Here is a 27,004-nt window from a genome sequence, read left to right as displayed (position 1 = left end):
GTGGGGAGGAAACAGAAAAGTAATGCTTGTCACTGAAAATTGCCCATTAAGGGAATAGCTCAGCGATGCAGAGCTGCCCGATGTATCACTGTCCTGGGGATGTCAAAGAGAGTCAGAGTAGACCCTGGAGGATTCCTTCTGCACAGAAAAACTGCCGAGACCATGACATTAAACAAGGGACTGCTGCTTCATCCACAGTAACCACTGATCTCCAAAAAAACATTAATCAAAACAAGTTCATGTTGTGCTTACCAATTTTTGGCACAATCCTGCTGTGCATTTGAGGTTTTTGGGTTGGGGCTTTGTTTTGATTTGTTTTTTGAGCTGTGATGGATAAATAGAGCATTTTCAGGGATAAGTGGCAAGAGAGCCGTGTTCAACAGAGCGGGCAGACTCCAATAGCAGCGTATGGCACGCCAACCTAAGGCAAACATTTCATCTATCAATAGGTAACTTTAGCTAACTATAGGGTATGATCTCCAACTAATCACTGAGTAAGTGTTGTGCTCAAATGGGCTGTTGATGAGGAGCTCTACAGTGACTCCAGAGGGGTCACCCCAGCAATAAACTATTTAGCAGACAGATCAGGAAGAAGACTTGATGTGTTGAAACTGCCGGTGGGTCTTGCACAACGCAATCCCACAGACAGCCCAACACAGTTCAATGCAGAGCAGGCTCTACCTGCTCCTACCGCCCCTAGCTGGGCAGCAGACCATCGGAGGCACGGCAGTTTCTGGTCTGCCAAAAGTACATGAGGAGAGGAAACATTGACTTTTGTTCCTTTGTATTTACACGGCCTTACTTGCTCATGAACAGGCCAGTCTGACCTAGCACACACCACAGACCATCACAGTGCCAGGTCCAGGGGCAGCGCATGGTGGACAAGTCCCACCCCATGGTCTGCAGAGCACGCAACTGGGTAGCCAGGAATAAAATGAAAAGCAGAAAGGCCCTGACTTGTGCTATCAGGGGCACTGTATGCAGGAAACATCTAGGGGCCTAACGCAAGCATCATCAAACATTGAATAGCTCTGATTTCTTTAAACTTGTTTTTAATGGTATCTCCAGGCAAACAAGGAAGTGAGAAGGCAGAGAGGGCAAACAGAAACCAGCACTTCCCAAAGAGCAGAGCAAAAGCTTCAGGGAAGGAAAATAGCTGTCCTGATTCTGACAGATTTGTACATACAGAAGATTGCAAACGAGACTGCCAAGTAGTTGACAGAGCCTTCACTAAAGGACAAACTATTGGTTTAACTGGCAATCGCTAGATTTGTCGGCTTGAATCACAGCATAAGCAGTTTCTGCATTGCATTCTTTGCTGGAACTTGACAGAGAAACCTCAACCCTGCTATGTACTGTGCCCAACAAGTGCTTAGGGTAAGAGAATTACTTTGCAAGTCCTTCGCACCCATGTCTCCTTCTAGCTCCAAACACAACACGTATCTTCACTTGTCAGCCCCAAAAAACAAACACCAATGGAGCCATATGCTTGTTCTTGTCCAGATCGCCAAAAAACACAGTACCGTGTCAGGCTCTGGGTTACATCTTGGAGAAAGTAATATGCCTCGACCATATTTAAAAAGCAAATCACCTTTTCTCTCACTGTACCCTGCAGTCACACAGAGAGTAAACTCTGCTGCAATTCCTGCCTCCCACCACCAAGTTACATCACACCATTTCAACACGGTATTGAGGGAGCCCGAAGCAGCAATGTGGAGCAACCTGTACGGCATCAGAGGCCCTGAGCCTCTGGCATATCTGAAGAGGGTCAGCTGTTACCACCACCTTTCATAGGCAGCACGGTCCGCTCAGCTATGCCCCGCTGCTCTAAAGACTGAAAGCAGCCTGGTTTCCAGACCTTCAGCTATGTCAGCTATTTCATTAGAACTCTAAAAGTGCAAAACCTGCATATGCAAAGGAGGAAGGTTGTACCAGGTGGCTGCGGCTGTTGACCAGGGAATGCTTCCTCAGAAAACAGGAGCGAGCTTTACCTGCTGAGGACAGCAGATGGAGACGCACGTATGAAAGAAGAGCTTGTGTGATGTCCTACTGCAGCTCTCCAGGGGCTCTCAGGAATGCGGGCAGAGGTGCAGGACTTCTCTGCCAACAGAGGCAATATTTAATTAGCTTTTACCTAGCAGCGAAAGAACAAAGCAACAGGTAAAAGATCAAAAGCTGCTCCCTGGAAAGCAGGAGGAACTTAATGGGAAATATCGCTTTGATCCTGCCGAACACCTGCTGCTCCAGCACTGCCTTGAAGTGCAGGTGGACGGCGCTGCAGGTACGCGCACACATCCACAGGCTGGGAAGAGGAAACAACACCAACCTCACCCAGAGGAGAGGAAGAGGGGGTCCTGCCAGCATAGAAATTTAGTCTGTTGCATTTGTCTTGCAGAAGAGCGATGCATCAGAAATCAGAGTTCACTACGATGCTGCAAACAAATAGCCAAATATACCAGGATATATAAATACCATCAGCAAGACTCAAATTAATCCTTTCACCATTGCCACAGGCTAGGGAATCCTGTGTAGCTTTGGTTGCAGCATTAAAGAAAAACAGATGCAAGTCACTGGACAGTTTCAGGGAGAGTGACAAGAGCCATCTGGGGCATGGAAAGAGATTGCCAAGGGAAGATTAAAGGAAGGGGAATGCATTAAAAGTCTTCATGCATGTGAACTGTCACTGCCTAGGAAAAGAAGAGCTGTCTAGGCAGGACAGGAGAAGCAGTGAGTTAAACTGTGGTAAGGAATATCTAGTTTAGTCATTCTAATAGCAGGGATAATGGTGTACCAGAACGGGGCAACCTGAAGAGGCCATTTCCATCACCAGGGTTTCAAAGACAAGCTGCAGAAACAGACAAGCAGTCAGTCCCAGCTAGGACCAGATGATGGACTGGACTTCTGAAGGTCATCTAGTCTACTCGTACAACCCCAAAAGTCTCCGAAACACAGCTTGTAAACGTGCCTCTCCTTCCCAGAAGACAAGAGTTCATACAACACAAACCAGCAAGTAACAAGGGGACAAAATCTGCAGGGTCTTCTCTATTCTGAGCCCTCTTCTGTGTGGGACGCTGTCTGCACACACAGTCCACAGGGCCTGGGTCATGAGGATTGCTGCTGCCCCTTGTGTGGGCTTGGGAAGGCAGGCAGGAACTGTCCTACAGCTCAGTCAGCATTAAATTAGCACCATTCAAAAAACCCCATATTTTGTTATATTAATTTTCTATTTATCCCCTGATCTGAAAGGATTCTTTTCAATGTGGCTGAGACAACCCAGCTCTCCAGAAGCTGAAGCACTGAATTAGCCAATAAGCTCTTGCTCGGTGCCAATATTTATTAAGCACACATACATTTTCTTCTCCCACACATCAACTGTTGCCACTAAAAATCTTTGCTACAGCTACCGAGTCTGTTCACGCAGCCCCTGGCTGCTCTCCCAGTCGATGCCAGCACTTCTCAGCTAACCGAGATCTCAGAAATGCGCTGGGGAACCAACTCCTGAGATCACCCCAGGAGCCTCTTCACAAGAGCCTGACCAGCTCCAGCCAGCAGCATCTCAAATAACACCGGCTGCTCGCCTCCCGTGGAAATGCCCTTCCCCTCCTCACAAACCGATAAACAATAAAATCCTGTTTGGCTTGGCAGATCGCACCCGCACCTTGGCAGACGCTGCTGGACCAAATGTTGCTGCCTCCGGTCGCACAAGATTCCTGTATTCTGGCGGAGGAGGGCAATGCAGGGCTTGGGCACAGGCTGACAGGCTCCAGCACATTACTCCTGGTGTGTGCGGCACACGCCGACACCGGAGCAGTTCCTGAGCATGCAAGGCAACAGGGCTTCTCTCAAAAATAAGTTTAGCCTATAGAGGCATATGACAGCCTGCGCTTTGGGGCCGGCCGCAGCCAACAAGTCACAGTGCTGGCAGCGGCTCCAAGGGCAGATTTGCTGTGCAGGGTTTAATAGCTCCACAAGCAAAATAAACCAAGCTACAGGGCTCTTGAAGTGAAACGTGAGAACTACAGCATGCCTGGGCACAGAGGAGAAACACGAGCTGTCAAATATCGGCAGCAAATTTAAGTGTGAAATGCCTTAAGAAAGAAATACGCAATAGGCTTTTTTTCTTTTTTGCTCTTAATAACTTAAATTTGATTTTACATCTTTAAGGAGTATAGAGTCACTGCACCAGGGAGGTCTCTAACACTGCAAAAGTTTCTGACTCCTCCTCCCCTTGGGAAAAGCAAATGCCGGGTTTGCATCTCTGGTAGCTCCAGCGCAGGTGGAGCGTGCTGGAAGGCAGAGCAACTGGAGGCAGAGTACTGGAGCCCAGAAGTCAGGGTCGCAGCTTCTTTCCAGTCCTCTGACTGGATTTTCTGTGCAACTCTCAGCTAGTCACTCACTTGATCTATACTTCTCTATGTATACATGAGAGCCCTTGTAACGACCTTCCCTTTGTATCACAATACCTCTACATTAGGGGGAAAAAAAAAAAAAAAGCAGCTTTCAAAACTACTAGCTATTAGTTGGAGCTATTTAAGATGACCTAGCCAAATCAAGGAAAAAAGTTTACCATAGGGAGCCATTCTGAAGTCATCCCATTTCATGGGGAGAATTATGTAGGTCACCAAAAAGTCTTTGATTGCTGACCTGCTGGTGCAGCAGTGGCACGCAGAGAACAGAGCAAAGGAAGAGTAACAGCAGTCACCAGCACTGGCTGAAATCCTGACACTCGCACAACTCCGATTCCAGTCACTTCAGTGGAACACACCTCCCTCAGAGGCATCTCAGCTGAGAAGGTAAAAAAGGGACAGCAGACTAAATCCTGCAAGTTTGTGACTCAGAGATAAAAAGGGAAACGAAATGCTATCATCAGAGGCTGCCAGCTGCTCCCAACCACACCTGCTTAGGCATAAAAAAGCAAACAAAAAGCTTACCATCCCTCCAGCACTAAAAGTCAAACTGCAACACACGCTTTAGTGCTGAGAAATTACTTGTGCCATATGTCTCTCCGTCCCAAGATTAAACATAATTTTGTTTTACTTAACTACAGTGCTTGTGCAGCGGGTAATGTTTTTATGGCTTTTTATTTCCAACGTCCAGTAGCCGTGGCCCGATAACGCTCACAGCTCTAGATCCCTAAGCAACAGCAGCTAAAATATCCCAGGAGCCTGGTTTCACACCTGAATTGACGAGCTAATTGCAAAGTCTTTCCTTAATATGACAGACATCAGACCACACCGCTATGCCACTCTAACGCTTTGGAATTATCTGCTTTTCCCCCAGCCAGAGGCAGGACCGCTCTGCCCCAGCCCCGCTCTCCGGCTTCATGCCAACCACACAGCGAGACGTACAGAATAAACCCAGATATTCAGCAAATCCAGCGCAGGGTCAGAAGAGCAGCTTTGAGAGACTTCTGTGGTTTTAGCCAAGTTATCACCAGAATGAGAACGAGCTCCTCTAAGCCTACAAACTTCAAGGAGGCTTCCACAAAAGCAGCAGCGAGCCCGAGATTTTACACTGAGCTGTCCTGATCTTAACATTTCTACCATCTTCTCTTAAAAGATCCTTCATTTTTATTATTTCCTATTCAGAGTGGCCACTAAGAACATAACACCTTTGCAGGACAAGCTGGCAGTGTGAGAAGCGCGAAGCGGGGCAGAGCCGAGGAGGAAGCAGCAGAGTTATTTTACAGAGTGTCAGCAACACCGCGAGCAATATATCAACATCTAATCCCTGCCCCGCAGCGCCTGACCGCCATACATCAAATAATTGCCACCGATCCCGACCATCCATCTTCCCGTCTCTGCCGGTAACAGAACTCAGCAAACGAAGAGGCAGAAATTGGGGCAATTCGAGAGAAACCCACCTCCCGAAAGTACGGAAATCATAAAAACACCCCAAGCTGTACAACAGAAGACAAAGAATGAGATAAAAAAATGGATGCATCACCAGGGCAGGACACCCGGGCGCCTCGTCCCCGGGCACCACCCGGTGTGACAGCACGGGCGTGAGGAGCGGCCGAGGCGCGGGGACCCAGCTGGGCTGGGGGAGCCCCCGCTGCCACCGCCCCCCGCGGCCCGGCCCGGCCCGACCCGACCCGACCCCGCCGCTCAGCGCGCCCCTGGCGAGCGACGCCCCCCGCGGCCCCGCCGCTTTTACCGGCAAAGACGAGCCCGGGGAAACTTCTGACAAGCGGACGGACCAGCCCGGCCCCGGGCGGGCTTCGAACCGCCGACCCCCGCACCCCCACCAGGCCCGGCCCCGCTCCGCCCGGCCCGGCCCGGGGGTGTGTCCGCCCCGCGGCCCCGCCCCGCCCCGCCCACCGCCGGCCCGAACGGGGGATGCCCGGCAGCCGCCTCAGGCGGGGCCGCTTCCGCGAGGGACGGGCAAAGAGGGTCCCCCGCCGGGTCCCCGGCACACCCCGCCCGGCCCCCGGTGCCGTTACCTGCTGCCCGCACCGGGACTGACGCGGCCATGGCGGCCGGGGCGCCGCGGGCCTCGCCCGGGCCCGGCGGGCTGAGGTGTGTGGCCAGAGGTGGTGCGGCCCGACCCACACCCCCGCCGCCCGCCTCAGGGGCTGAGGTGGTACGGCCCGACTCCCCCTCCGCCGGCTGAGGTGGTGCGGCCCGCAGCGCTCACGTGACCGGGAGTTGACGCGTCGCCTGGCAACGGGAAGATGGTGGCGGCGGCGGAGGGTGAGTGCGGGGTCCGGTACCGCTCGGCCCGTCACCCCCGTGGCCTCGCATCGCCCGGCCCGTCGTGGTACCGCCCGGCCTGGCACCGTGGCCTGACATCACCCGACCTCCCCCGTCTCCTGTGTGTCTGTGCCCAGCCCCGCGGCGGAGGGGCGGCCTGCAGACGGCAGGCCCCGGGGAGTCGGGTTGGCACTCACTCACTCACTCACTCGTTCACTCTCTCTCTCTCTCTCTCTCTCTCTCTGTCTCTCTCTCTCTCCCTCCCCTGCGGGACGCTCTGGCCGCGGGCTCAGGTCAGCCCCAGCGCCATGGAGGAGGCCCCCGGTGTGGCGGCAGAGGGACCTGGCATGGAATTCAGCTCTGCTGAGCGGGATGTAATCAGAGTTCCCTCACATCTTGCTGTGGAGGTGATTGCCTTGGAAATGTTCACAGGGCAGGGTGTTCCCACGCGTTCCTTACAGAGTGATGTCTTCGTGGAAGCAGTTTCAATAGGAAGAAGTAAAATGAGCGTGCGATTAATGCAGTCTTGTGCTGCATGTAGAAAAATAGCCACTAGAAAGCAAATTTAGTTACAGTCCTGTGTGTCAGCAGCATTTTGAAGTATGTGTTTCTCACTCAGTTCTTAGGTAGCATGTTTCTGCTGTAGACACTTTAAAAAGGAAGTTATCCAAGTTTCAGAGATGCACACACTTGGGCTCTTTTTTTGAGGTTTGTTGGTGATAAGTTTTTTTCTTCCATTGGCACTGCACAATACTTGAATTTGTCAAATGATGATATGGGATAAAACAGTGTCTCTTTAAAAACAAAGATGATAATAATTCGGCTACATGTAATGCAAGCTGGAAGACTTTCTTTAATGAATCCCTAAGGGCATTTTTTTTTTTAAATAGATGTGAGCTGAAAACAGGTGAAATTAAAAATGGTGCATAGAATTTTTGTCAGGATCTTTGCTATTTTAATCTTAGCTGGGTGACCATTTTTGTGAATGAGATTAAACTCCTAAATTAAACTTGCGTGCCCTGTGACAGAAAGCAGTTATTACAATACCGTAGCATTAGCAATAACCAAGTGCACAAGCTGTTAGAATGCTGCTGTTCTGCTTTCTGCCTGTTACGTGCTAGGCAACAGAAGCAGAGACCGGGAATGACAATGAAGAGGAAGAGTCTGTTCCTCTGGAGGGCCAAGAAGAGACATTTTCCCCAGCAGAAAGAGGAGTCGATGGAGCTACAGAACTGTTGGTTAGTTTGCAGAAGTGAGACGCTACTGTAGTATATATAATCTTATTCACAGAATTTGTGACACACAGTGTTTGTAACGTCACATTCTCCTGGTGCAGTTTTATTGCTGCAAGCACAAAACCAACCAGAATTGGAGCAGAGAGGCGCTAATTGGTCAAGCACAAAATAGACAAGAGCTGTGACAAAACTGGAGAGGTTCCTTTGTTGTGTTGTTTATCTGTAAAGTTTTTTTTTAATCGAGTGACGCAGCTCTGCCAGTACATCTGCACTCATTTTAGAACAAAGCTCTCTTGTTGATTCTTTGTCATCATGAGACTCAAACAATGAAGACAAAAATAAGCAGATTTTTAGGGGCAAATAGAGTTGGACTGAAAAGCTGTTTCAGGTGATGGATTTTATGTTTCAGGAAAAATCTCCTGAGACTTTCTCAGACAAAGTGGAGTTAGACAGTTCTCGTCCTGAATTGGGTGACATGGAGCAGCCAATACCAGAGAGAGGAAACCCTTCCTGTGCATCTCCAGGAGCTGCCCTGCAGGCACCTGCGTGCTCAGGGGAGTTGAACAGCTGCACAGAGTCAGGTATCATTCGGTTCCTTATTACCAGTACAAGACTTGATACCACCTGTCGAGCACAGTTTCTAGTTTTCTCCCTTTCTGATCATTGTTAATCCAGCTGGAGGCATAATACTCTGAAACCTAAGCTTTTTTCTTTATCTTTTTCCTTTTTTGGTGGCGGTGGGGTCCAGGTAACATTGAAGAACCTATTTCTCTCTATTCAGAGTCTGCCTTTGAGCACTTTGGACAGCTTACTGGTGAGCATGGTGACCAAAGATGGGAAAAGGAACACCAGCTGCGTGGAGCTGAGGAACATGAAATAAGCAGAAGAAGTGAGGAAACCGTAGAAAAAACGGAACTGGTAGTCTTGGACCCAGAACATGTGAGAAGTCTTCAAATCTTGTCATTCTTCTTTGCAGTCTTGCTATTTTTACTTGTATAAAATGTGCGAGGTGAGCAGTAAACGGTGGCTTAGCTGTATGCCAAAATTACATATTTAAAAGTAGCTTTTGCAAAAGTGCTAACTTCTAAATGCGTCCTCAATATTAAGCTTGAAGTTGCAGGTTCAGAACTAAGCAACATAGTAGGCAAATCTGATGCTCTTCAGTGCTCCTGAAAGAGAGGTACTTGCAGCAAGAGTGAGTGGACGAGTTCTCAGATACAGCTCTTCCAATGTCTTTCTGATTTTCAAATATTCTCAGTATTCATTTTCTGCTGTCAATGAATACCCACTACATAAACCTTCTCACTTGTCACAGTGAGCGTAGCTAAAATAAGAACGCAAGTGTCTGGCAGAAAATATGATGTTTTGTTTAATGGCGTGAGTAGCAGTAAGGTTTCTTCATAATTTATTTACACAAGTATGTTAAAGTTTATCAATGTCATACTTTCTTACAGCCTCTGATGAGAAGATTCCAGGCTGCCCTGAGGAATTACCTTACTAAGCAGATTGAAAAAGTGAACCTAGAGCTTCGGGAACTGGTATACCGCATTCTTCCTTTGCCTTCCCACAGCAGCCCGTCCCTGCCCAAGCTGAAGTGAGATAGCCGATTTCCTCTTGTGTTTGCAGAGGACAGCAACAAAGAAGAGCAAAGTACAGAGAGAAGAGCTCGGGGTGGTTCTTTACGGAGCGCAGCAGCAGCTGGCCCATCTGCAGATGGAACTGGAGAAGAGCCACGACCGCCGTTCTCAGATGGCCACAGCGCGTCAGCAGCTGGAAGAGGAATTGGAGGGCCTCAGGCTTACTCACAGGCAAATGTGTCAGAACACAGATGATGAACGCAAGAAAGGTGACTGAGGCAGTCCTTGTAATATTTTCTAATTCTAGTACTATGTGGAGAAATGAATTTGAATAGAAGTCAAGCATTGGATTGAAAAATACAGTAAAGTTAATCAGGAATAGTGTACTCATTGACAAGTTTCACAGATATTCCTGGTTGGCATATAATTTCTGTTGTTTCTGAGAACACGTTGCTATGTTGTACTTCTAAGAAAGTCTTTAGGGCTAAAATGTAAACCGTTCCTGCACGGTGGGCTGTTCTGTGACTTGGGAGGAAAATTCCCACCGCTCTGTTACCTTTGCCTGTGTCTCTGTAAGGGTGTGATGAGATCGCAAAGGTCAGTAGGGGCATCCAGGAGCACGAGAGCAGCGTCCATGTGGCAGCCCACTCCAGCCAAAGAAATGGACTTGACTCACTCTTTTTGTGTTGCTGGCTTTTGGATAGGAAACAATAAACCAATTTCAATGGCAAGGATATCTAAGCATTACAATAAATCGCGTAGAAAGTTTTTGCAGGTTATTGAAAAATTAGAGAAGCATTCAACAGCCTAAGAAAGAGACAGTTCTGTTTTGGGGCAGAGGAGTGGATTCACAGCCTCCTGAGGCCCCTTCCTTCGTTTCCTGGGATTCTGTGTGCTGGGAATCAAGGAATCGCTTACCAAGATTTTTAGCTTTGCTTGTAATCCAAAGCTGATGTAAATTCTCATTTCAGGGAGGGCTGCTTTAGCTGGTATGTGTGTGGGTTTTGCTTTGGGTGCTTCTATGTTTCTTTCCCTTTTATCTCTGTTTAAAGCATACATTTAAACATACTCTTCTATAAATATTTTTCTTCCTGCCTCCCCAGTTTCTGCAATGCAGACCCAGGTTGAAAACCTGGCCTTGCATCTCTTCTACGTGCAGAACATGGACCAGGATATGCGTCATAATATTTTACTGATGAAACAGTCGACAAAGAAGGCTGAGGCAGAGAAGGTTCAGGCTGAAGTAGAAAAGAAAAAACAGGTATCAAGTAAAACAGCTTTAAAATAAATAAATACAGATGACAGTTAGTGTTGAGTCTTAGAGAATGTGCTGCCTTGTCAGAAGGAAGGCTATAGTGACCGAACCATGGAAGATATGTGAGGATATTTTTCCCAAATAATTGGAAAAAAAGCCCCAACCAAAACCTATAATGCAGGCTTTTCTAAAAAGGGGAAGAATCCCCACCACTAAGACAGTGGCATGCACTGCCCAAAGGTTTTTTGACAAGCCTTATACTAGTAAATCGCTCTTCACTCAAGCAAAGGGGGTGTGGGGGCAGAAAGATATTTAATAAAGGAGTTATTATATGTTCAGGTATCAAGAATTATTCTGGGTCATGAGTTTCACAATGAAAAGTGAGCTTAGAAAATGAACTGAGCCGGTTGATGTGCTTGAGCTCCCTCTGCTGCCTTCTGCTTGCAGCAGGACACAGACATTATTATTATTATTAATGCAGAATTGCATGCAAACAGCTGAAATCAAATGGATTTAGATGGTTTTTTAACAAAGGATTTTAAAACATAAAGTAATAAGATTCCCAGCTGCTGGAGAGGTGGCACAATATAATCCATACCGACAGGAATGGATGCTGCTTCGCATCTGAAGTATCAGTATTTAGTAATGAAAATGAAATAATAAAAAACCAGCAAAGAAGGTCTCATTTTCTTGAAAGTTGTCACATTCATGAGTCATTTGTTTATGAATGGAAAAGTTTCAGTAGGAATCAAATCTAATCCAGTTGCCAATTTAGTCCCTCTTCTAGCCTGTGTTATTCTTGTAGAATATAGTTGCTTAAGACTGAGATGGCATTGCTCACCCTGCACTGTTTGGCTCTGACTCTTCAGGATCTTCTAGTAGACCGCTTAACACGAAAAGCCTATGAACTACAAGAACAGATTGCTCTGTTTGAAGCCCAGTTTGTGGCCCAGGCAGAGGACACAAAAGTAACTCGGCAAGCAGTAAATGAGGTAGGAGGGTGCTTTTTTTGCTTCTGGTTAATATTTCGCTCTGGAAGGACTGACCTCTTTGGCGCGTGCTCACATGGTCTGTACAATCTAGGCCAGAGCTGTATGGTTTGCTCCTGTTTGCAGGAATTAACACTCTTTTTTTTCTTTTCCTTTGTCCGTAAGAGTTGCCTGTAAATCACTTCCTCCCCCACCTTCTCAGCATTTTTTTTCTTGCAGACCTACACTGTGTGGTCTGGTGTGACAATAAACCAGACATGTATTAGTTGAAGCTGTTCCTGCCCAGCATATTTTGAACAGAAGAAAAGTATTTCATTGTAACACGAGTTTGGTTTCTCAACCCAGTATAGATTCATCCTGTCTACCAACTCCTTCTTCCCTAGGCTTGTATGGAGGTACAGGCTATTAACATGGAGAAAAAGCGGTTGATGAACCACTGGAATAGCAGCTTGGCTGGAATGAAGCAAAGAGATGAGGCCTATATTGCCACGCAGGACTTGCTGAGGTATGGTGTCTGAAAACAGTCCCAGGAGAGACCTCAAATGATTTGGAGAGGAGGGATTCTGAAACGGGCAGTATGTCTTCTGTCAAGTTTATTACCGCGTGTACAGGATATGTCAGGCAGAACAAGTTTGCTCCTCTAAAGCACGTAAGGATAAAGAAACACAGTTCTTTGTTACTATTTTCTTTATCCAAAACACAACTCTCCCTCGAAATGTGTGGGGTTTTTAAAGCTGTTTAGTTTTTTCTATTCATATTTTATTCCTTTGAAAGAGTTCCTTCACCTTTGCACCAACTCGCAATCCAAAGAGCTAGACAGCAAGAAGGATTTATCTATCACGTCTGGTTAGGATTTTGTGATGCCTTTAGAAATCTTCAGGAAAACCTTCCTATTGTTGCCAAAGGAAGTGTTTATTCGGTCTGGAGTCATAAAGCTTGCCTGATTCTCTGAGAACAAATAATATGCTTTTATAGGGTGGCATGCTGGTAAGAATGGGGGAGCGAGGACAGGACTGAAAGAAGGAATTAATTTTCCTACATACATTTCCTTTTAAATCTTAATGTCTCCATCCATCTTCTGATGACTCTGCCCTGTCACAGCAGACGAGCCTTTATGAAGATTTTCCTCCTTGGTCAGTTGTTGCTGCAATAGCATGTTTGAAAAGAGGAATTTGTAGATGACCGTTCATCATCCTGTGATGATTTTCCTTCCTCTTTGCCTCTCCAGCAAGTACAGACATGACCTCAAGTCCCTAGAAATGGACATCCATGGCTGTAGAAAGGCGATCAGGAAGGAGGAGGAGAAGAATGAGTTGCTTGTCACCATCCTGAGCCGCTCGGAGAACAATGCCAACACGACAAAGAAACTGATTGCCCAGTGCCTTTCGAGGCAGGAGGCCTTGAAGGTTGAGTCTGGCACCTATGCTCGCGTTCTTCATGAGACAGAGCAGGCCCTCAACAGGACCAAGATGGTGAGAAGAGTTACTTGGAAGAAGAATCCTTTTGAATTTGACACAGGAATTTAATCCCCTTCCCCAAACAGTTTTAGTGATCCTGTCTCTGTCTTCCCTACCTTTTAGGATCAAGCTGCTCGTCTGAGTGAGTTGCTGTCCATCAGTAAGGATATAGAGAAAGGAACTGATGCCAAAGAGCGGATGGAAAATGAAATCATGGCAAAGGTTCAGGACCAGATGATGTCCAGCAAAGCCACAAAGCACTTCTCACAGCTGGCTGCAAAACTTCAGAGGAGAAAAACGGATCTGGTAAGGTATCTCTTCCATTTGGGAGAGCAGGGGAAGGAAACGGCCTAGAGCGGCATTTCTCAAGTGTGATTTGCCAGGGTCGTCATTTTGGTTTTCAGGTCTGTAATTGAGGCTCTGCTGGGTTTGCAACTTCAGTTTAGTTCTTCCAGTGAGCTTATTGCAGGATTCTGGTGTATGTGAGAGTGTGGCCAAAAAGGCCTGACACGTAACATACTATCTTTTATTTACTAAAAAAATGGGGCAGAATGATAAATCCTGGGAGTGTTTACTATAAAGTGGCTCAAGTTCTTACGTATTGCAGGAAGACGGTGGATATGTGGTACTTCTATACTCCACATTAACTTATATCTCTATACTGCATCATGGAATGTGACACAGGCATGCTCTCAGTTTCTAAGTAAGGATTACAGTCCAAGGAACAGTCAGACCAGACCCACAGTTCTTCGTAGCATGATAACTTGCTCTTTTTGGGAGTGTGTAACTGGTACAGATAGAAAAACCAGAAGATTCAGCGTGGTGTTTATTATACTGAGTTGTCTGGGCTGGCACTAACACAACATGCTCACACCTCTGTATTTCCATGGGGTACTTCAGCCTGCTCTGTTTTTTGCTGGTTGTTTTTTTTTTTTAAATCAAGGGCATATCTTAAGTAACTGGAAGGCTTCCAGGGCTGGCTTTCATTGTGAGAAAGGCCCCTCCATCCCGCTTTCTGACAGATCCACAAACAAGTGGATACTCCACATTGACCCTATTAGCACCTGTGATGCACAGGAGAATATAGTGCAGAGACTACAGACTTGGAAAAGAGCAAATGGTAACCTCTCGCAGTGTGGTCCAGGTTGTGCAGAAGTAGCAGACAGGCTCTTGAAAGTTACCTGGCTGCGCTCGTACTGCACTCAAACAAAACGCATAGCCATGCGTTCTGGCTAGAACGGTGGTGGTTAGGTGAGGGATGCGTTTGTCAGGTATGGTGGAGAAGGTACGATATAGTAATGTCCTACTACCATTAGCCAGGTAACTAGAGACAGCCGGGCAGGGAAGATAATTGCAGAAGTGACGAGTGTGGTGTCTTATATGTTTAGGCTCCGTAATGCTTTTCAACAGCCTTATGGCAGAGGTAAATATTGCTATCTCCTGTCAATAGATGGAGAAACAAAGGTACAGAGAGAGTAAGTAGCTTCCTTACGGCTTGTAGCACGGACCTGGGCGTAAATCTAAATCCCCTGATTCCTGTGCTTTGATAAGTGGGCATTACAAATCAATGAGTTGCTGTTGGTGACAGTAATTTGTTTTCTGTCTGTTTATATTCCCAGGAGCTGCATTTTTCCAAGGTTGAGAATGATATCGCCCAGGTTATTCTGAATGCAACTCATACCAACTGCAGGCTGACAATTCTCCAAAAAACGCTTTGTGAACTGGACAAGGAAATAAAAAATGTCAACGATCTGATCAGCCACAGTGAAAGTGAGATTGCAAAGTGCAGCCTCCTGATTGAGAACAAGCAAGGGGCCATCAGCCAGTACAACAAGAGGCTGGAGATGATTCTTTCTCAGCAAGGGGTATGTACCTTTACGTTTCAATCCCAAACTTGATTTTATTCTTTGTGGTGACCACAGATGCCCTTGATAAATGTAACTGCGTAAGTGCTGGATAGTTCAAACTTTCAGGCATCAGTATTGTGATTTAAAAGCTGCACTAGTTAAGGTAAATGTTAACAGTTGTCAAACAGTTCTTAAGGCATGTGAAGAGGAGGTGGCATTAGGGAATTGTTGTGCAATGAGGGTGTGCCTAGCACAGATTTCTGCAGGGAGTTGTCTACACCCCATGAAAATGCTGAATGACATCAATACTCTGGGAGTAAATAGGATCTCATAAAATCTGCAAAGTTTGAGAAGGGGAGAATGGAACAGGCAGAGCGACTTAAGTCGCTTGATGGTTGGCCCCATTCAGATAATACCCAGACCTGTCCCTGACACTGTGAGCTGTAAGGCCTTTATGGGTACCCGTGCAAAAATGAGTACTGTGCCATATGCTTGGCAAGCTTTTGAATGTCCTGTTGCAAAAGCTTAGGAGGCCCTCTCGCCACAGAGTCTGAGCACCTTTCGGGCTTCTGTTGCGTTTATTCCTGTGAGGTCAGGAATGATTAGTCCCATCCAGCTCATGGGAAATGGAGGCAGAAAGCAACTAACTGAGAATATAACAGTATGGCTGAAGTATTTAGTAGGCGTCTCAGCAGCTGGACCCGCCTTCTGCAATGATGCTGTAAACAAGTGCTCCAGCAGCTTCTGCCTGATTTATCCCAAACCTTGCCCTCATACAGGGGCAAGAATTGGGACCATTGGAAATTGAGATCAACAAGCTGACCAAGCAGATAGAAGAATATAATTCTGAGGTGATGACACTACAGAAGTACTGGCTCAATCAGCAGAAAGAGCTGGTCAAGTTAACACACAAACGGGAGGAACAGCTAGCCTCCTTGGATATGTTAAAGAAACAGATCACAATAATGCAGCAGAAGAAAGTACGCACTGAAAGTAAGTCATTCCCTAACTCTTCCTTAAAATGTTCATCCGTGAATGGAGAAAAAAGGGAGCGAAGGCTTACAGACAGGTAAAGCTAGACCTTCACCAAGGAATGCTTCTACAGATGTGCTCCTATATATGTGTGAGCAATAATGCAAATGGCCCCAGTACTATACTCGGGGGGGGCTAACAGCCAGGCACCTTCTGCTGTTTTGCATGTTGTTATTTCCTATAACGACGATCCATCCTGCTGTCTAAACTAACATAGCCGAACCCTAAGTGACCATGACATGTGCTACACTTCTTAAATGAAGTTTTCAAGTAGTTGGTAGGCAAACGTGCCCACCAATGATACCACTTTCCTTGGCCAAACCCAACTTTTTTCCACAGTAGTCTCCTTCAAAACCTTATTTGATTTTTGGGCTTGCGGAAAAATGTTTGGGTGGGACACAGGTGGCTCCACATGCAGCGTTGGCTGGTCTAAGAGCAGTTTGTCACACCTTGCCTGTATTCAGCCCAGTGCTCGTGGGGATTTTAAGACTACTTCTGTTCACCTGTAGATGAAATTCAGCAGGAAATGAAAGAACAGAAAGACATTGAACGTCACATGAGGAACATGTCGAATGACTTGATAAAGTTGAATGTGTTGATCAACAAGAACAACAACAGCTTCGAGGAGCTGCAACATGGCAACATTATCACGGAGAACGAGTTTGTACGTGCTCTCAAGGTACAGAGGCTTGACGTCTTGTTCCCAGGTCTCGACCTCCCATGCAGATCGGAGGCAAATAGTGATCCTGTAAAACTTTCTCAGTCTGACAATGTTGTGTTGTTTTATGCTTCCCAAATCTAGGCAGCAGAAAAAGAATCAGTTGAGATGCAGGAGAAGCACAGTCAATTGACGGAGGAGAAGGAAAGACTCCTAAACAGCCTGGTGGAAGCAGAGTAGGTACCAGAGAGATTCTCACTTTGTGCCACAGTCTTTGAACTTCTGTGTGTGTGCCCACGTTACCTTTCTTCTCCAGTCATCAAACTGAACAAGCACCAGCAAATGGGCTTCTGTCCTTGGAGAAGATGAAAGTGAGTTTAATGAGTTTTTGAAATGCAGAAACTGAAAGGTGCTTTAGCCATCTCTGGAATCAGCAAGAGCTGAGAGGCTGTTGGCTTCAACAACCCAAACATGCTTGTGCTGGATCTTGCCAAGATCTATATGGGAAGACTCTGCACGCTATCTCCTCTGCCAGTAACTCAGAGTGAGTGTGCTGCACTGGGCAATTAATCGGGGTCCATCAGCCCCCTGTCAGTCTGAGCATGCTAGCTTTTACAGTCATCATACCATTTTCTAAATTGCGGGGCTGCCTGTCCGATTTCACACTGCTCTGGTGCTGCCCTTTGATATGTCCCGTAGGCATCTGCTGAAGCATTCGGCTCTGTGTTCAGTGTTGATCTCGGGAGTGGGCTGCCACTGAAGCACAGAGAAAGCACCCTCTCTGTTGCTTACAAAGGCGCCGCTGTCCCTTTCTGTCATTGAAGGCATCAAATCATGCTATGGGAGAAAAAGATCCAGCTGGCAAAAGAGATGCGTGCAGCGGTGGAATCGGAGACAGGACAAGGCGAAATCCAAGCCATGAGAATGGAGATTCATAGGATGCAAGTAAGTTGCTGGGGAAGAGAACTCAGGAGGGGAAGCTGCACACAACGTATTCAGCCTTGGAGTTGCTGAAACATGAGGCAGGAGCTGAGAAACAGGCTGGAGAAGTAGCGTTGCCAAGGCCATAGCAGTATTGGAAATCATACCACCCTGCAGCTAGATTAAATTAAATACATCCAGCAAGCATGTGCTTTATGAGTTCCTTGTGCATGCCGTGTAATAGACTGCAGCAGAATCTAGCTGTACCTGAGAAATCTATTTAAAATGTGATTTGCCTGCCACCTTATTTTGTGACCCAAATTTATAAGAAAATAAATGTTGATTAGTAAATATTGCATCATCTTAATCACCGGTTAGGGAAGATACTGGTTAGGGAACAACCTTTCCCTTTCATTCTCTGGATACTTCTGCTCTTGCTAATGAGTTCCAGTGGAACATTCTGAAGATTACTTTACATGAGTTCATAATCCAGCCCTCTGCCTTCCAGATCCACGCAGGGCAAACTAGGTTTGGACTTAGGGCAAATGTGTCTTGCCAAGGCTCGCGTGTCCTGTTTATGGTTTAACGTATCTGGTTTATGTTGAAGGGATGTGCCACACAGAAGGCTTCAGTTAGGTGTCATTTGTAACCGTTTGTTATTTTCAGCCTATTTTATATCTTCACAAATGGCAGGTCCGCTATGGCCAGCTGATGAAGCAGCAGGAGAAGATGATTTGTGATATGGAGGCGTTTGTTTCTCATAGAGAGGCGATAGCGACTCGTGGAGAGGGTCAGAACAAAACAGAAAAGAAACGTATCACCAAGGGCGACTTCCACCGCAAGAAAGAGGAGATGAGAAAGAAGATCAGTGAAACCCAGAAGGTGAGCGAGTGAAGCAGGGCTGCAAGAGTTCCCATAGCTGTATTTGCTGTATTTGCTTCGTGACAAGCACCAGCGCGCATTTAGCACAGACACAGGGGGTGTCAGTACTCAGACCCTGCACGGGTACAGCACTGCATGGGGACAGGCTTTGGAAACAAACAAAAAAAAAAAAAGAAAAAAAAAAAGAAAAAAAAAGAAAAGAGTTCTGGGAAGATGGCTGGGAATGTAGCTGAACTAAAGAACCCGAATCTGCCATTTCCTTCTCTTCCATTTACCAGAGTGCTCAAGATTGCAACAAAACCATCCTGGAGCTGGAGAGCACCCAAGCGTCCCTTAGTGCCTCCTTCTCGGAAAAGCAGGGAGAACTGTGCAGGCTGCAGGCTGAGGCCGATGGCCTCGATTCGGACACAGAATCTCTTCGGAACAAGAAACGATGGGTGAGCGCATCCGCTTCCTTGCAGCAGGCGAGCCAAAGGGAACCTGCTGCTTTCTTCTGTTGCCAGCTCCCTGTCTCCGTCTCACCACCATCCTCAACTGGGCAGGCTTGGCGTGTAATTTCAGCAACACTTTAAGTGAACTGAGCACATTTTGAGGGCTTGTAGTGATGCTGAGTTGATGCTGCGGTTGTACTCTTGGCAAGGCAGCGTTCACCTGGAAACATCAGCCAGACGGACATCATTTGTACCTTGAAAATATCTAGTAACAGCTCTCCGTTGTGAGTGCTAGCTGGGTACTCATAAGTATGTTACAAATTTGAGAGCCAGCTCGAGGTCTTGAATGGCCTCCTGCAAAGTCTTTAACTTGGTGAAACTCTGTCCTGCCGAGGGTTGCCTTGTCTGCAAGTCTGTGCCATGACTGTACTCAGACATGGGGATGCTGTTTGGCTGTTATCATGAGGATTTCATACCAGTTTCCTTCTTAAGAAGCCCTTCCATTTCAAAATACGATAGTTACAGTACCTCTGTGCCACGCATCCCATCATTTCCTTAGTTCTTTTCTGTGTGAAGTCAGCTGTCAAAGCCGTTGCTGTTGTTGCTTTTCTCAGAACCTTTTGGAGATTGTGGCCTACCAGACGCGCCAGAAGCACCTGCAGGCACTGAAGGAAGGGAAATACGCTCCCCTGTGCCGCACGGCGCAGGCCTGGAGCCATGAGCAGCAGAAGCTGCGTGAGCGTCTCCGCACCATTAACACCATCGTCCGCCAGGTCGAGCAGGAGCATCCTCAGCACCAGAGGCCTCTCCAGTGGCTCCGTCAGTGCCTGGAGTCCAGGCTGGGCTCACGGGAAGCCTGACGAGAGACGGAGAAAACCCACGTACTGCTCAAAACCCAAACTCTGCTCTTGCTCTGCTGGAGGCTGCAGGCTTTGTAAGTGAATAAATGTCAAAATAAGCACGCGTGCGGTGTGATGTTTATTAAAGATGTCACCTGGGGTTGCGGGGGGGGACGCCGCCTTAACTTCAAGGCTCCCCTACCGCCTTTCGCCCGAGCTCCGGCAGCGGGTCCGGGCGGGCTCCGGGTCCCCAGGGCGGGGGAGATGGCGGGGGGGGAGCGGCTCCGGGACCCGTGGCCGTGAGTCCCGGCGCCGGTCCCGCCCCGCCGACGGCGGCGTGACGTGACCGGCCCCGCCCCGCCCCGGGAGGCCGGTCCGGTGCGGCCGGGCCATGGCGGGGCCGCCGCTCGCCGCCGCGCTGCTGGCGCTGCTGGTCCCTGCCGCGGCGCCCAGCCCCGGGGCCGCCGGCTGCGAGGTGTCCCCGGGCGACCGCTTCGACTGCGGCCCCGAGCGGCTGCTGTCGCGGGAGGGCTGCGAGGCGCGGGGCTGCTGCTACGCGCCCGCCGGCCCCGGCCCCGGCCCGCCATGGTGCTTCTTCCCCCGGGGCTACCCGAGCTACAGGACGGAGAACCTGACGGCCACCGCCAGCGGCTACACCGCCCGCCTCCGCCGCGTCGCCGCCAGCTTCCTGCCGGGGGACGTGGGCAGCCTGCGGCTGGACCTGGCGCTGGAGACCCCCACCCGCCTGCGCTTCACGGTGCGGCACCGACCCCCCCGGCCCCTCCCCGGCCCCCCCCCCCCCCGGCCCCAGCCGACCCCCCCTCTCTGTCCCCGCAGCTGCGGGACCCGGCCCGGCAGCGCTACGAGGTGCCCCTGGCCACGCCGCGGGCGAGCGGCCGCGCCGCCTCCGCGCTCTACGAGGTGCGGGTCAACCAGGAGCCCTTCGGCCTCGTCGTGTCCCGGCAGTGCGGGGGGCCCGTCCTGTGAGTGCCCGGCGCGCCCCGAGCGGGGTGCGGGCTCCCCGCGCCCTCCCCAAGGGATTGGCTCTGGAAGCGGGACCTGCCACCGGGAGCCAGGGTGCAGCAGGGGACACTGGTGACGGCAGCGGGGTGGTGGCAGTCGGTGGCTGCAGGGGCTTTGCTTTGACCCCCTCTGCAGTTCGGTGGCTGGGAAGGGAAGCAGGAATCCCAGAGCTGTGCCGAAACCTGTTTTTGTTTCACGTGGTGACAAGCATCCGTGTTCCCCCCCCAGGGCTGGTGGCCCACCAGCTCAGTGCCTCCCTCCTCCCCGGCACTGGGCACCGGCGGGGCGGTTTGCCGCAGTCTCCGTTCTCTCCGGCAGGCTGAACACCACCATCGCGCCCCTCTTCTTCGCAGACCAGTTCCTGCAGATCTCCACCTCTTTGCCCTCCCATTTCATTTCTGGGCTGGGGGAGCACCTGACGCCGCTGGTCCTTGACACAGCTTGGACCAGGGTCACCCTCTGGAACCGGGACATGGCGCCTGTGGTATGGAGCGGGGCTGAGGGGGAGGGAGACAGCTCACCTGCGCTTGCTGGGGCGGCCCCGCGGCCTCTACTGTCTTCTTTGGGGCTGGGGAAAGGTGTCTGTGCTGGTTGAACGCTGGGACCTGGCCTCAGCCCCAGGCAAGCCCATGGGACCGTCGTCCCAGGTCAGGTTTTGTCCCCCCTGGGGCTCTGCCATGCGTTGCTGGTTGCTGCTGTCCCTCGAGCAGTCCTGGGCTCGTGCTCGGGGCAGAGCTCTGCCGACTCCGGCGGTGTTTGGGGCCGCAAGTGCTGGGTCTGCACCCCGTGATGCCGCTCCTGGCCGGCAGCGAGGGATGGGTGGGCAGGGGCATGGGGGTGCTGTGCCAGGGTCTCCAGAGCCTCATTGGCACCGTGCTGTGCTCTGCTCCAGCCCCAGGTCAACCTCTATGGTTCCCACCCTTTCTACCTGGTGATGGAGGACGGCGGTTCGGCCCACGGTGTCTTTCTGCTGAACAGCAACGCGATGGGTGAGTCCCACGGAGGCGCCGGGTGCGGGCTTGGCCCCCGTCCCCATCCTCAGCTGGTTCCTCCGGTGCTTGTCCCTCCCCAGATGTGCTCCTGCAGCCCAGCCCGGCCCTCACCTGGCGCACGACGGGTGGGATCCTGGACTTCTACATCTTCCTGGGCCCCGACCCCAAGAGCGTGGTGCGGCAGTACCTGGATGTCGTCGGTAGGACCGAGCCACAGGCGCTCCTGGGGTGGCTTTGCCGGGATGCTGTGGGCGGCGCGGTGTGGCCAGTGTCGGGGTGTGGGACCATGGGGAATGGTGATGCTGGGCCACTCCTGCCCCTGCCTGGCCAGCACCTGCCTCCCGCTTCCAGGTTTTCCCTTCATGCCCCCATACTGGGGCTTGGGCTTCCACCTCTGCCGCTGGGGCTACTCCTCCACCGACATCACCCGGCAGGTCGTGGCCAACATGACGGCAGCCCGCTTCCCCCTGGTGGGTCTCGGCTGCTCCCGGGAGCCTCTGCCCGAAAGCGGCCATGGGGGGGCTGATGGGGAGCCCCTGTGGGGCAGGGGGGGTGTCCCTGCTCCTCCCCAAGCGCCGGTGCCGCCATCCGCAGGACGTGCAGTGGAACGACCTGGATTATGCGGATGCCAAGAGGGATTTCACCTTCAACAAGAAAAGCTTTAAGGACTACCCGGAGATGGTGCGGGAATTTCACCGCCGTGGCCTGAGGTACATCATGATCGTGGTGAGTGACACCCCCGGCTGTGCTGGGGCTACCACAGGGGTGGGCTGGCACCGAGGCTCCCGGCTGCCCCCGCGGCAGTGACGGAGCTTCCTCGAGGAAGGCGGGGGAGGCCGATCCCTGCCCTTGCAGGTGAAGCCCTGGCTTTGTGCCCCGCCAGGATCCCGGGATCAGCAGCTCGGGACCTCCCGGCACCTACAAGCCCTACGACGAGGGACTGAAGCGAGGGGTGTTCATCCGAAACGCCACGGGGCAGCCCCTGATCGGGAAGGTGTGTGCGGGGAGCCTCCCTTGTGAGGGGCCCCGAGAGCTGGAGGGGAACAGCCGGGGAATGGCCGTGGGGAAGGTGGGGTGGCGTGCGGGGGCTGCGGGGTGCAGCGGGTCGGGGACAGCGGGGCTTTGCCCGTTGCCGCCTCCCTCCCGCAGGTCTGGCCGGGCCCGACAGCCTTCCCGGATTTCACCAACCCAGAGACTCACGAGTGGTGGCACGACATGGTGAAGGACTTCCACGACCAAGTGCCCTTCGATGGCATGTGGATTGTGAGTGGCCCCACAGAGCTGCCGGCTGCGGCTCCCCGGCTCCTGTCCTGCCCCTCTGCTGGGTCCCGGTGTGGCGGGAGGGCATCCCTTCCCTCCCCTTCCCTCCCCTTCCCTCCCCTTCCCTTCCCTTCCCTCCCCAGGACATGAACGAGCCGTCAAACTTCGTGGAGGGCTCCCAGGATGGGTGTCCCAACAACAGCCTGGAGCAGCCCCCCTACGTGCCAGGTATGGGCGGTGGGACCAGCCTCTGACCGGGGGTGCGGGGAGCTCCGGGGGAGCCTGGGGATGCTCCGGTCCCAGCCGAGCGGGCTCCGAGCTCGCCCTCGCCACCGCCTCTCCCGTGCAGGTGTGTTTGGGGGACGCCTCCAAGCCGGGACCATCTGCGCCTCCAGCCAGCAGTACCTGTCCTCCCACTACAACCTGCACAGCCTCTATGGGCTGACTGAGGCCATCGCCTCCCACAAGTAAGCCCGGGCCTCGTGCCGCAGCTCCTGCTGTCCTGGAGGATGCACATCCCAGGGGAGAGAGAGCCTTCCCCGCGCTGCGGCGTGGGCAGTTTGGGCATGGGGGGCACTTGGTGGGCAGGTGAGGTGCCCCGGCACGTGCCAGCTCTGTGCTGCTGCCGGGAGCCGCTGGTGGGGGGCTGAGACCCCTCCCCGGCAGTCGGTGCTGAGCTGACCCCGTCCTGCCCGCAGCGCGCTGCTGAGGGTCCGGGGCAAGCGCCCCTTCGTCATCTCGCGCTCCACGTTTGCTGGGCACGGCCGCTACGCTGGACACTGGACGGGGGACGTCAGCAGCGACTGGGAGCAGCTGTATTACTCCGTGCCAGGTAGGCTGCGGGGTGCTGGGGCCGCATCCACCCGTGCTTCCCCCCTGCGCTTCCCCCCTGCGCTTCCCCCCTGCGCCTCCCCTGCAGCCGGGGGCTTCTCCCTGTTCTCTGTGTCCCCGGCGCTGCGGAGCCCCAGTGCCCCCTGCACCCCCTCCGCAGAGGTGCTGCTCTTCAACCTCTTTGGGGTGCCGCTGGTGGGTGCCGACATCTGCGGCTTCGCGGGTGACACGTCCGAGGAGCTGTGCGTGCGCTGGACTCAGCTGGGCGCCTTCTACCCCTTCATGAGGAATCACAACGACCACGGCGCCCGGGTGAGCAGCGGGACCCTCGCCCCCGGGGCGGGGGGCGGCTGGGTGGATGGGGGGCAGGGGTGGGTGCTGCGGGGCTGGGCAAGGGGGAAGGGGGCTGGCACGCTTGCGGGGCTGCGTGCCATCAGTGCCGGGCTCGTGCCGGGGGGAGTTCATCCCGCATCCCTGAAAAGTGCCCGTCATTCCTCCCTGCGTGGTCTGAGCATCCCCCTTCGGCCTCTCCCCTGCAGCCGCAGGAGCCGTACGCCTTCAGCCGGGCTGCCCAGGCCGCCATGAGGAACGCCCTCCGCCTCCGCTACTCCCTCCTGCCCTACCTCTACACCCTCTTCCACCGGGCTCACTCCGCCGGGGAGACGGTGGCGCGGCCCCTCTTCCTCGAGTGAGTGCCGGCCCGGACGGGGCCCATGGTGGCCACCAGGCTCGGCGGAAGCCGGGTGCAGGGTCTCCCTGGCGCTCCACTGCCCCTCCCCGTCCTTCCCCAGGTTCCCCAAGGACCCCAACACCTGGGCCGTGGACCGCCAGCTCCTGTGGGGCGGGGGGCTGCTCGTCACACCCGTGCTGGAGGCAGGGATGACCAAAGTCAGCGGCTACTTCCCGGCGGGGACGTGGTACAGCCTCGCAGGGGTGGGTGCCCCCCCGGCCACACCGCGCGGCACTCGGGGGGGCTTTGCGGCAGAGCCCTGCGTTTCTCCTGCACCCCACCACTGGTACCAGCCCCCCAGGGCTGTGCTCAGGACTCAGCCTTCGCTCGTGGCCGCTGGAGGGCTGCGGCGCTGGGCTGGGACCCCCGTCGGCACGCTGCACCCTACGCCTGCTCTTCTCTTTTTTTTCGTTCTCGTTTAGGATTCCACCATCCGCAGCAAAGGGCAGTGGATCCTCTTGCCGGCTCCCCTGGACACCATTAACGTCCACGTCCGTGCAGGGCACATCCTGCCCCTGCAGGTGAGTCCCCTCCGCGCTGCGGTGATGCCACGGTGAAGCGGAGGGCTGCAGCGTGGTCCCTGGCAGACTGGACATTGCCAAAGGAGCCGCAAGCCGCGGTGCTCGGCCGGGGCTGGGGCAGAGCGACTCCGGCAGCGCCCCGGGGCTGTGCCTGACTCCCCTGCCCCAGGAACCTGCCTTCAGCACGGCTGAGTCCCGCAAGAAGGGGATGGCCTTGGTCGTGGCGCTGACGCCGGACGGCTTCGCCAGGGGAGAGCTGTTCTGGGACGACGGGGAGAGCTGGCAGACCTTTGAGAAGGGGGACTACACCGAGATCCTCTTCCTGGCCACGCAGGTGAGCGATGGGGGACTGGGGACACGGGTGTTCGCTGCCGCCTGCGGGTCCCGGTGCCCCTGGGGCACACGCGGTCACACCGTGCCCTGGCGCAGCCACGCTGTGTCTTGCCGAAAGTGCCAGACTGAGCGGCTACAGCACTGTGGGGTGGTGGGGTCCCGTGGGGGCTGTACCCCCCAGGAGCCCGCTTAGGAGAGGGAGCTGGCTGCTCTCCTCTCGCACCCGCAGCGCCGCCCAGCAGCGGCTGCTCTCCAGCCCCGTCCCTCTGATAAACGGAGAGTGGCTTTGCCACGCTCCAGTGATGGCAGACCACCTGCCCCCCCGGGCTCGGTGCCCTGCAGACAGGCAGCCTGTGGGGCAGGGCACGTCGAGAAGCCCGGGGTGCGCGGGGGGAGGCTGGGACCCGGGCGCGCGGGGTGACAGCCCCGCTGTCCCTGCAGGGAGCCGTGCTCAGCCAGCTCCTGCGGGCGAGCGCCCACCTCGACGGGGTCCTGCTGGAGGCTGTGACCGTGCTGGGTGTCACCAGCCCTCCCCGGCAAGTCCTGGCCAACGGTGCCCTCGTGGGTGACTTCTCCTACCGCAGCGACACCCAGGCGAGTGCTCGTCCCTGCCGTGGGAGGGGATGGGGGGGGGAAACTGCCAGATGGTGGCTGGGAAGGGACCCAGAGCTTCCCCGAGGGGCTGGCGGGGTTTGGCCCCAGCGATGGCACGGTTGTTGGCACCAAGGAGCGTAAAGGGCTGCCCAGCATGGGGTGGGTGGCTGCCCGGTGGCCGGGGCAGGATTAGGCCGTGAAGGGGGCGAGGATGGGGAGACAGGGGATGGAAAGGGTGCATGGTGATGGGGCTGGAGCTCCGCGAGGAGCAGTGGCACGGCTCTGCTCCTGGGGCTGTCTGCCATGGGCACCCTTTCCCGGGGGGGTCTGGGGGACCAGGCTGCATCTCTGTGCACACCCCGGGGGGGCAGGACACCTCCCTCAGCTCTGACACCCCTTGGGCTCCAGCGCCGCCGGTTCTCACCGTGCTGACCCTTCCTTCTGTCCGCAGGTGCTGAGAGTCCCCGTGTCGCTGCCCATGTGGGAGCAGTTTGTGATCGCTTGGTCCTGAGCCGCTCGGTGGCGAGAGGCGATGCTATGCTGCTCCCCCCAGCTCGGGGGCCGAATCCCCCCGTCCTCTGTAACACCAGAGCTGCTGCCGCTCTTCCCAAGCAACGCGGCTCCTGGGCTTTGGCTTGCCTTCGGGCTGACCCCGGAGATGGGTGCGCTGGACTTGCATCGCGGCGGGGCTTGGACAACCCTGGGGACGGGGACTCCTCATCTCCTCCAAAATGGGGGAAAAAATACCCAAGTGCCTCGTGACACAGCAAACCTGTTAACACGCGGAATTGGTAACCTGTTGAGGGACTGCAGGGAGTCTCCCGGCTGCTTTGCCGGGGCGGGGGGGGGGAATCCGCGCAGGGGGGCGAGGGAGCAGTGCTGGGAATAAAGTCGGTGTTTGCTGG

At 53.0% G+C, this 27,004-nt stretch overlaps 3 protein-coding genes across 11 annotated transcripts in view; 2 read left to right on the top strand and 1 right to left on the bottom strand.

Moving 5' to 3' along the window:
• The window catches only part of TBC1D16 (TBC1 domain family member 16), a 37,076-nt gene extending 30,497 nt beyond the window's left edge, over positions 1–6,579 (bottom strand). For 2 of the 6 annotated variants that reach the window (XM_063352006.1, XM_063351999.1), the window contains exons 1-2: positions 6,443–6,563; positions 1,992–2,134 (exon numbers count right to left, since the gene is read on the bottom strand). The gene's annotated coding sequence lies outside the window, so the exon portion shown is untranslated. Of the gene's footprint in view, positions 1–1,991; positions 2,135–6,156; positions 6,283–6,442 lie in introns of those variants that run through there. The other 4 variants (XM_063352000.1, XM_063352005.1, XM_063352002.1 and 1 more) reach the window with 4 other exon arrangements.
• CCDC40 (coiled-coil domain 40 molecular ruler complex subunit) lies at positions 6,568–19,929 on the top strand. Of its 2 annotated transcripts, none has more exons than XM_063351998.1 (20): positions 6,568–6,692; positions 6,986–7,099; positions 7,814–7,930; positions 8,337–8,508; positions 8,709–8,866; positions 9,382–9,465; positions 9,554–9,773; positions 10,608–10,765; positions 11,629–11,751; positions 12,132–12,253; positions 12,977–13,220; positions 13,329–13,511; positions 14,825–15,070; positions 15,832–16,045; positions 16,594–16,763; positions 16,887–16,978; positions 17,567–17,687; positions 18,357–18,545; positions 18,824–18,982; positions 19,591–19,929. In XM_063351998.1, the coding sequence occupies exons 2-20, from the start codon at positions 7,001–7,003 to the stop codon at positions 19,834–19,836; spliced, it is 3,117 nt and encodes a 1,038-aa protein (XP_063208068.1). In that variant the 5' UTR covers positions 6,568–6,692; positions 6,986–7,000; the 3' UTR covers positions 19,837–19,929. The 2 variants fall into 2 exon arrangements, with proteins under 2 accessions (XP_063208068.1, XP_063208067.1); XM_063351997.1 differs by having other exon boundaries at positions 8,676–8,866.
• Positions 19,930–20,180: 251 nt separating this feature from the next.
• On the top strand, positions 20,181–26,927 carry GAA (alpha glucosidase). Of its 3 annotated transcripts, none has more exons than XM_063351844.1 (19): positions 20,181–20,572; positions 20,653–20,798; positions 21,157–21,322; positions 21,731–21,827; positions 21,911–22,030; positions 22,182–22,300; positions 22,425–22,556; positions 22,714–22,824; positions 22,980–23,093; positions 23,234–23,318; positions 23,440–23,557; positions 23,789–23,922; positions 24,082–24,233; positions 24,461–24,609; positions 24,713–24,854; positions 25,074–25,172; positions 25,342–25,506; positions 25,947–26,099; positions 26,551–26,927. In XM_063351844.1, exons 1-19 carry the CDS (start codon positions 20,207–20,209, stop codon positions 26,608–26,610), a joined length of 2,628 nt encoding a protein of 875 aa, XP_063207914.1. In that variant the 5' UTR covers positions 20,181–20,206; the 3' UTR covers positions 26,611–26,927. The 3 variants fall into 3 exon arrangements, 2 of the variants coding, with proteins under 2 accessions (XP_063207914.1, XP_063207915.1); XM_063351845.1 differs by having other exon boundaries at positions 24,713–24,914; XR_010073259.1 differs by lacking the exon at positions 26,551–26,927 and having other exon boundaries at positions 24,713–24,838; positions 25,947–26,083.
• Positions 26,928–27,004: the final 77 nt, after the last annotated feature.

This window comes from Chroicocephalus ridibundus, chromosome 14, assembly GCF_963924245.1.
Source record: "Chroicocephalus ridibundus chromosome 14, bChrRid1.1, whole genome shotgun sequence".
NCBI lineage: Eukaryota > Metazoa > Chordata > Aves > Charadriiformes > Laridae > Chroicocephalus > Chroicocephalus ridibundus.
Note: the sequence above shows the minus strand (reverse complement) of the source record. Positions and strands in the feature narration are given on the sequence as shown.

What these genes read in the sequence shown, in the direction of transcription:
- CCDC40 (XM_063351997.1), top strand. Translation starts at nt 7,001, where the DNA reads ATGGAGGAGGCCCCCGGTGTGGCGGCAGAGGGACCTGGCATGGAATTC. An exon ending in GAACAGCTGCACAGAGTCAG is followed by an intron (nt 8,509 to 8,675) that starts GTATCATTCGGT and finishes GGTGGGGTCCAG; the next exon opens with GTAACATTGAAGAACCTATT. An exon ending in TGGAGATTCATAGGATGCAA is followed by an intron (nt 17,688 to 18,356) that starts GTAAGTTGCTGG and finishes CACAAATGGCAG; the next exon opens with GTCCGCTATGGCCAGCTGAT.
- GAA (XM_063351845.1), top strand. Translation starts at nt 20,207, where the DNA reads ATGGCGGGGCCGCCGCTCGCCGCCGCGCTGCTGGCGCTGCTGGTCCCT. An exon ending in CAGTGCGGGGGGCCCGTCCT is followed by an intron (nt 20,799 to 21,156) that starts GTGAGTGCCCGG and finishes TCTCTCCGGCAG; the next exon opens with GCTGAACACCACCATCGCGC. An exon ending in GAGGCCATCGCCTCCCACAA is followed by an intron (nt 23,558 to 23,788) that starts GTAAGCCCGGGC and finishes TCCTGCCCGCAG; the next exon opens with CGCGCTGCTGAGGGTCCGGG.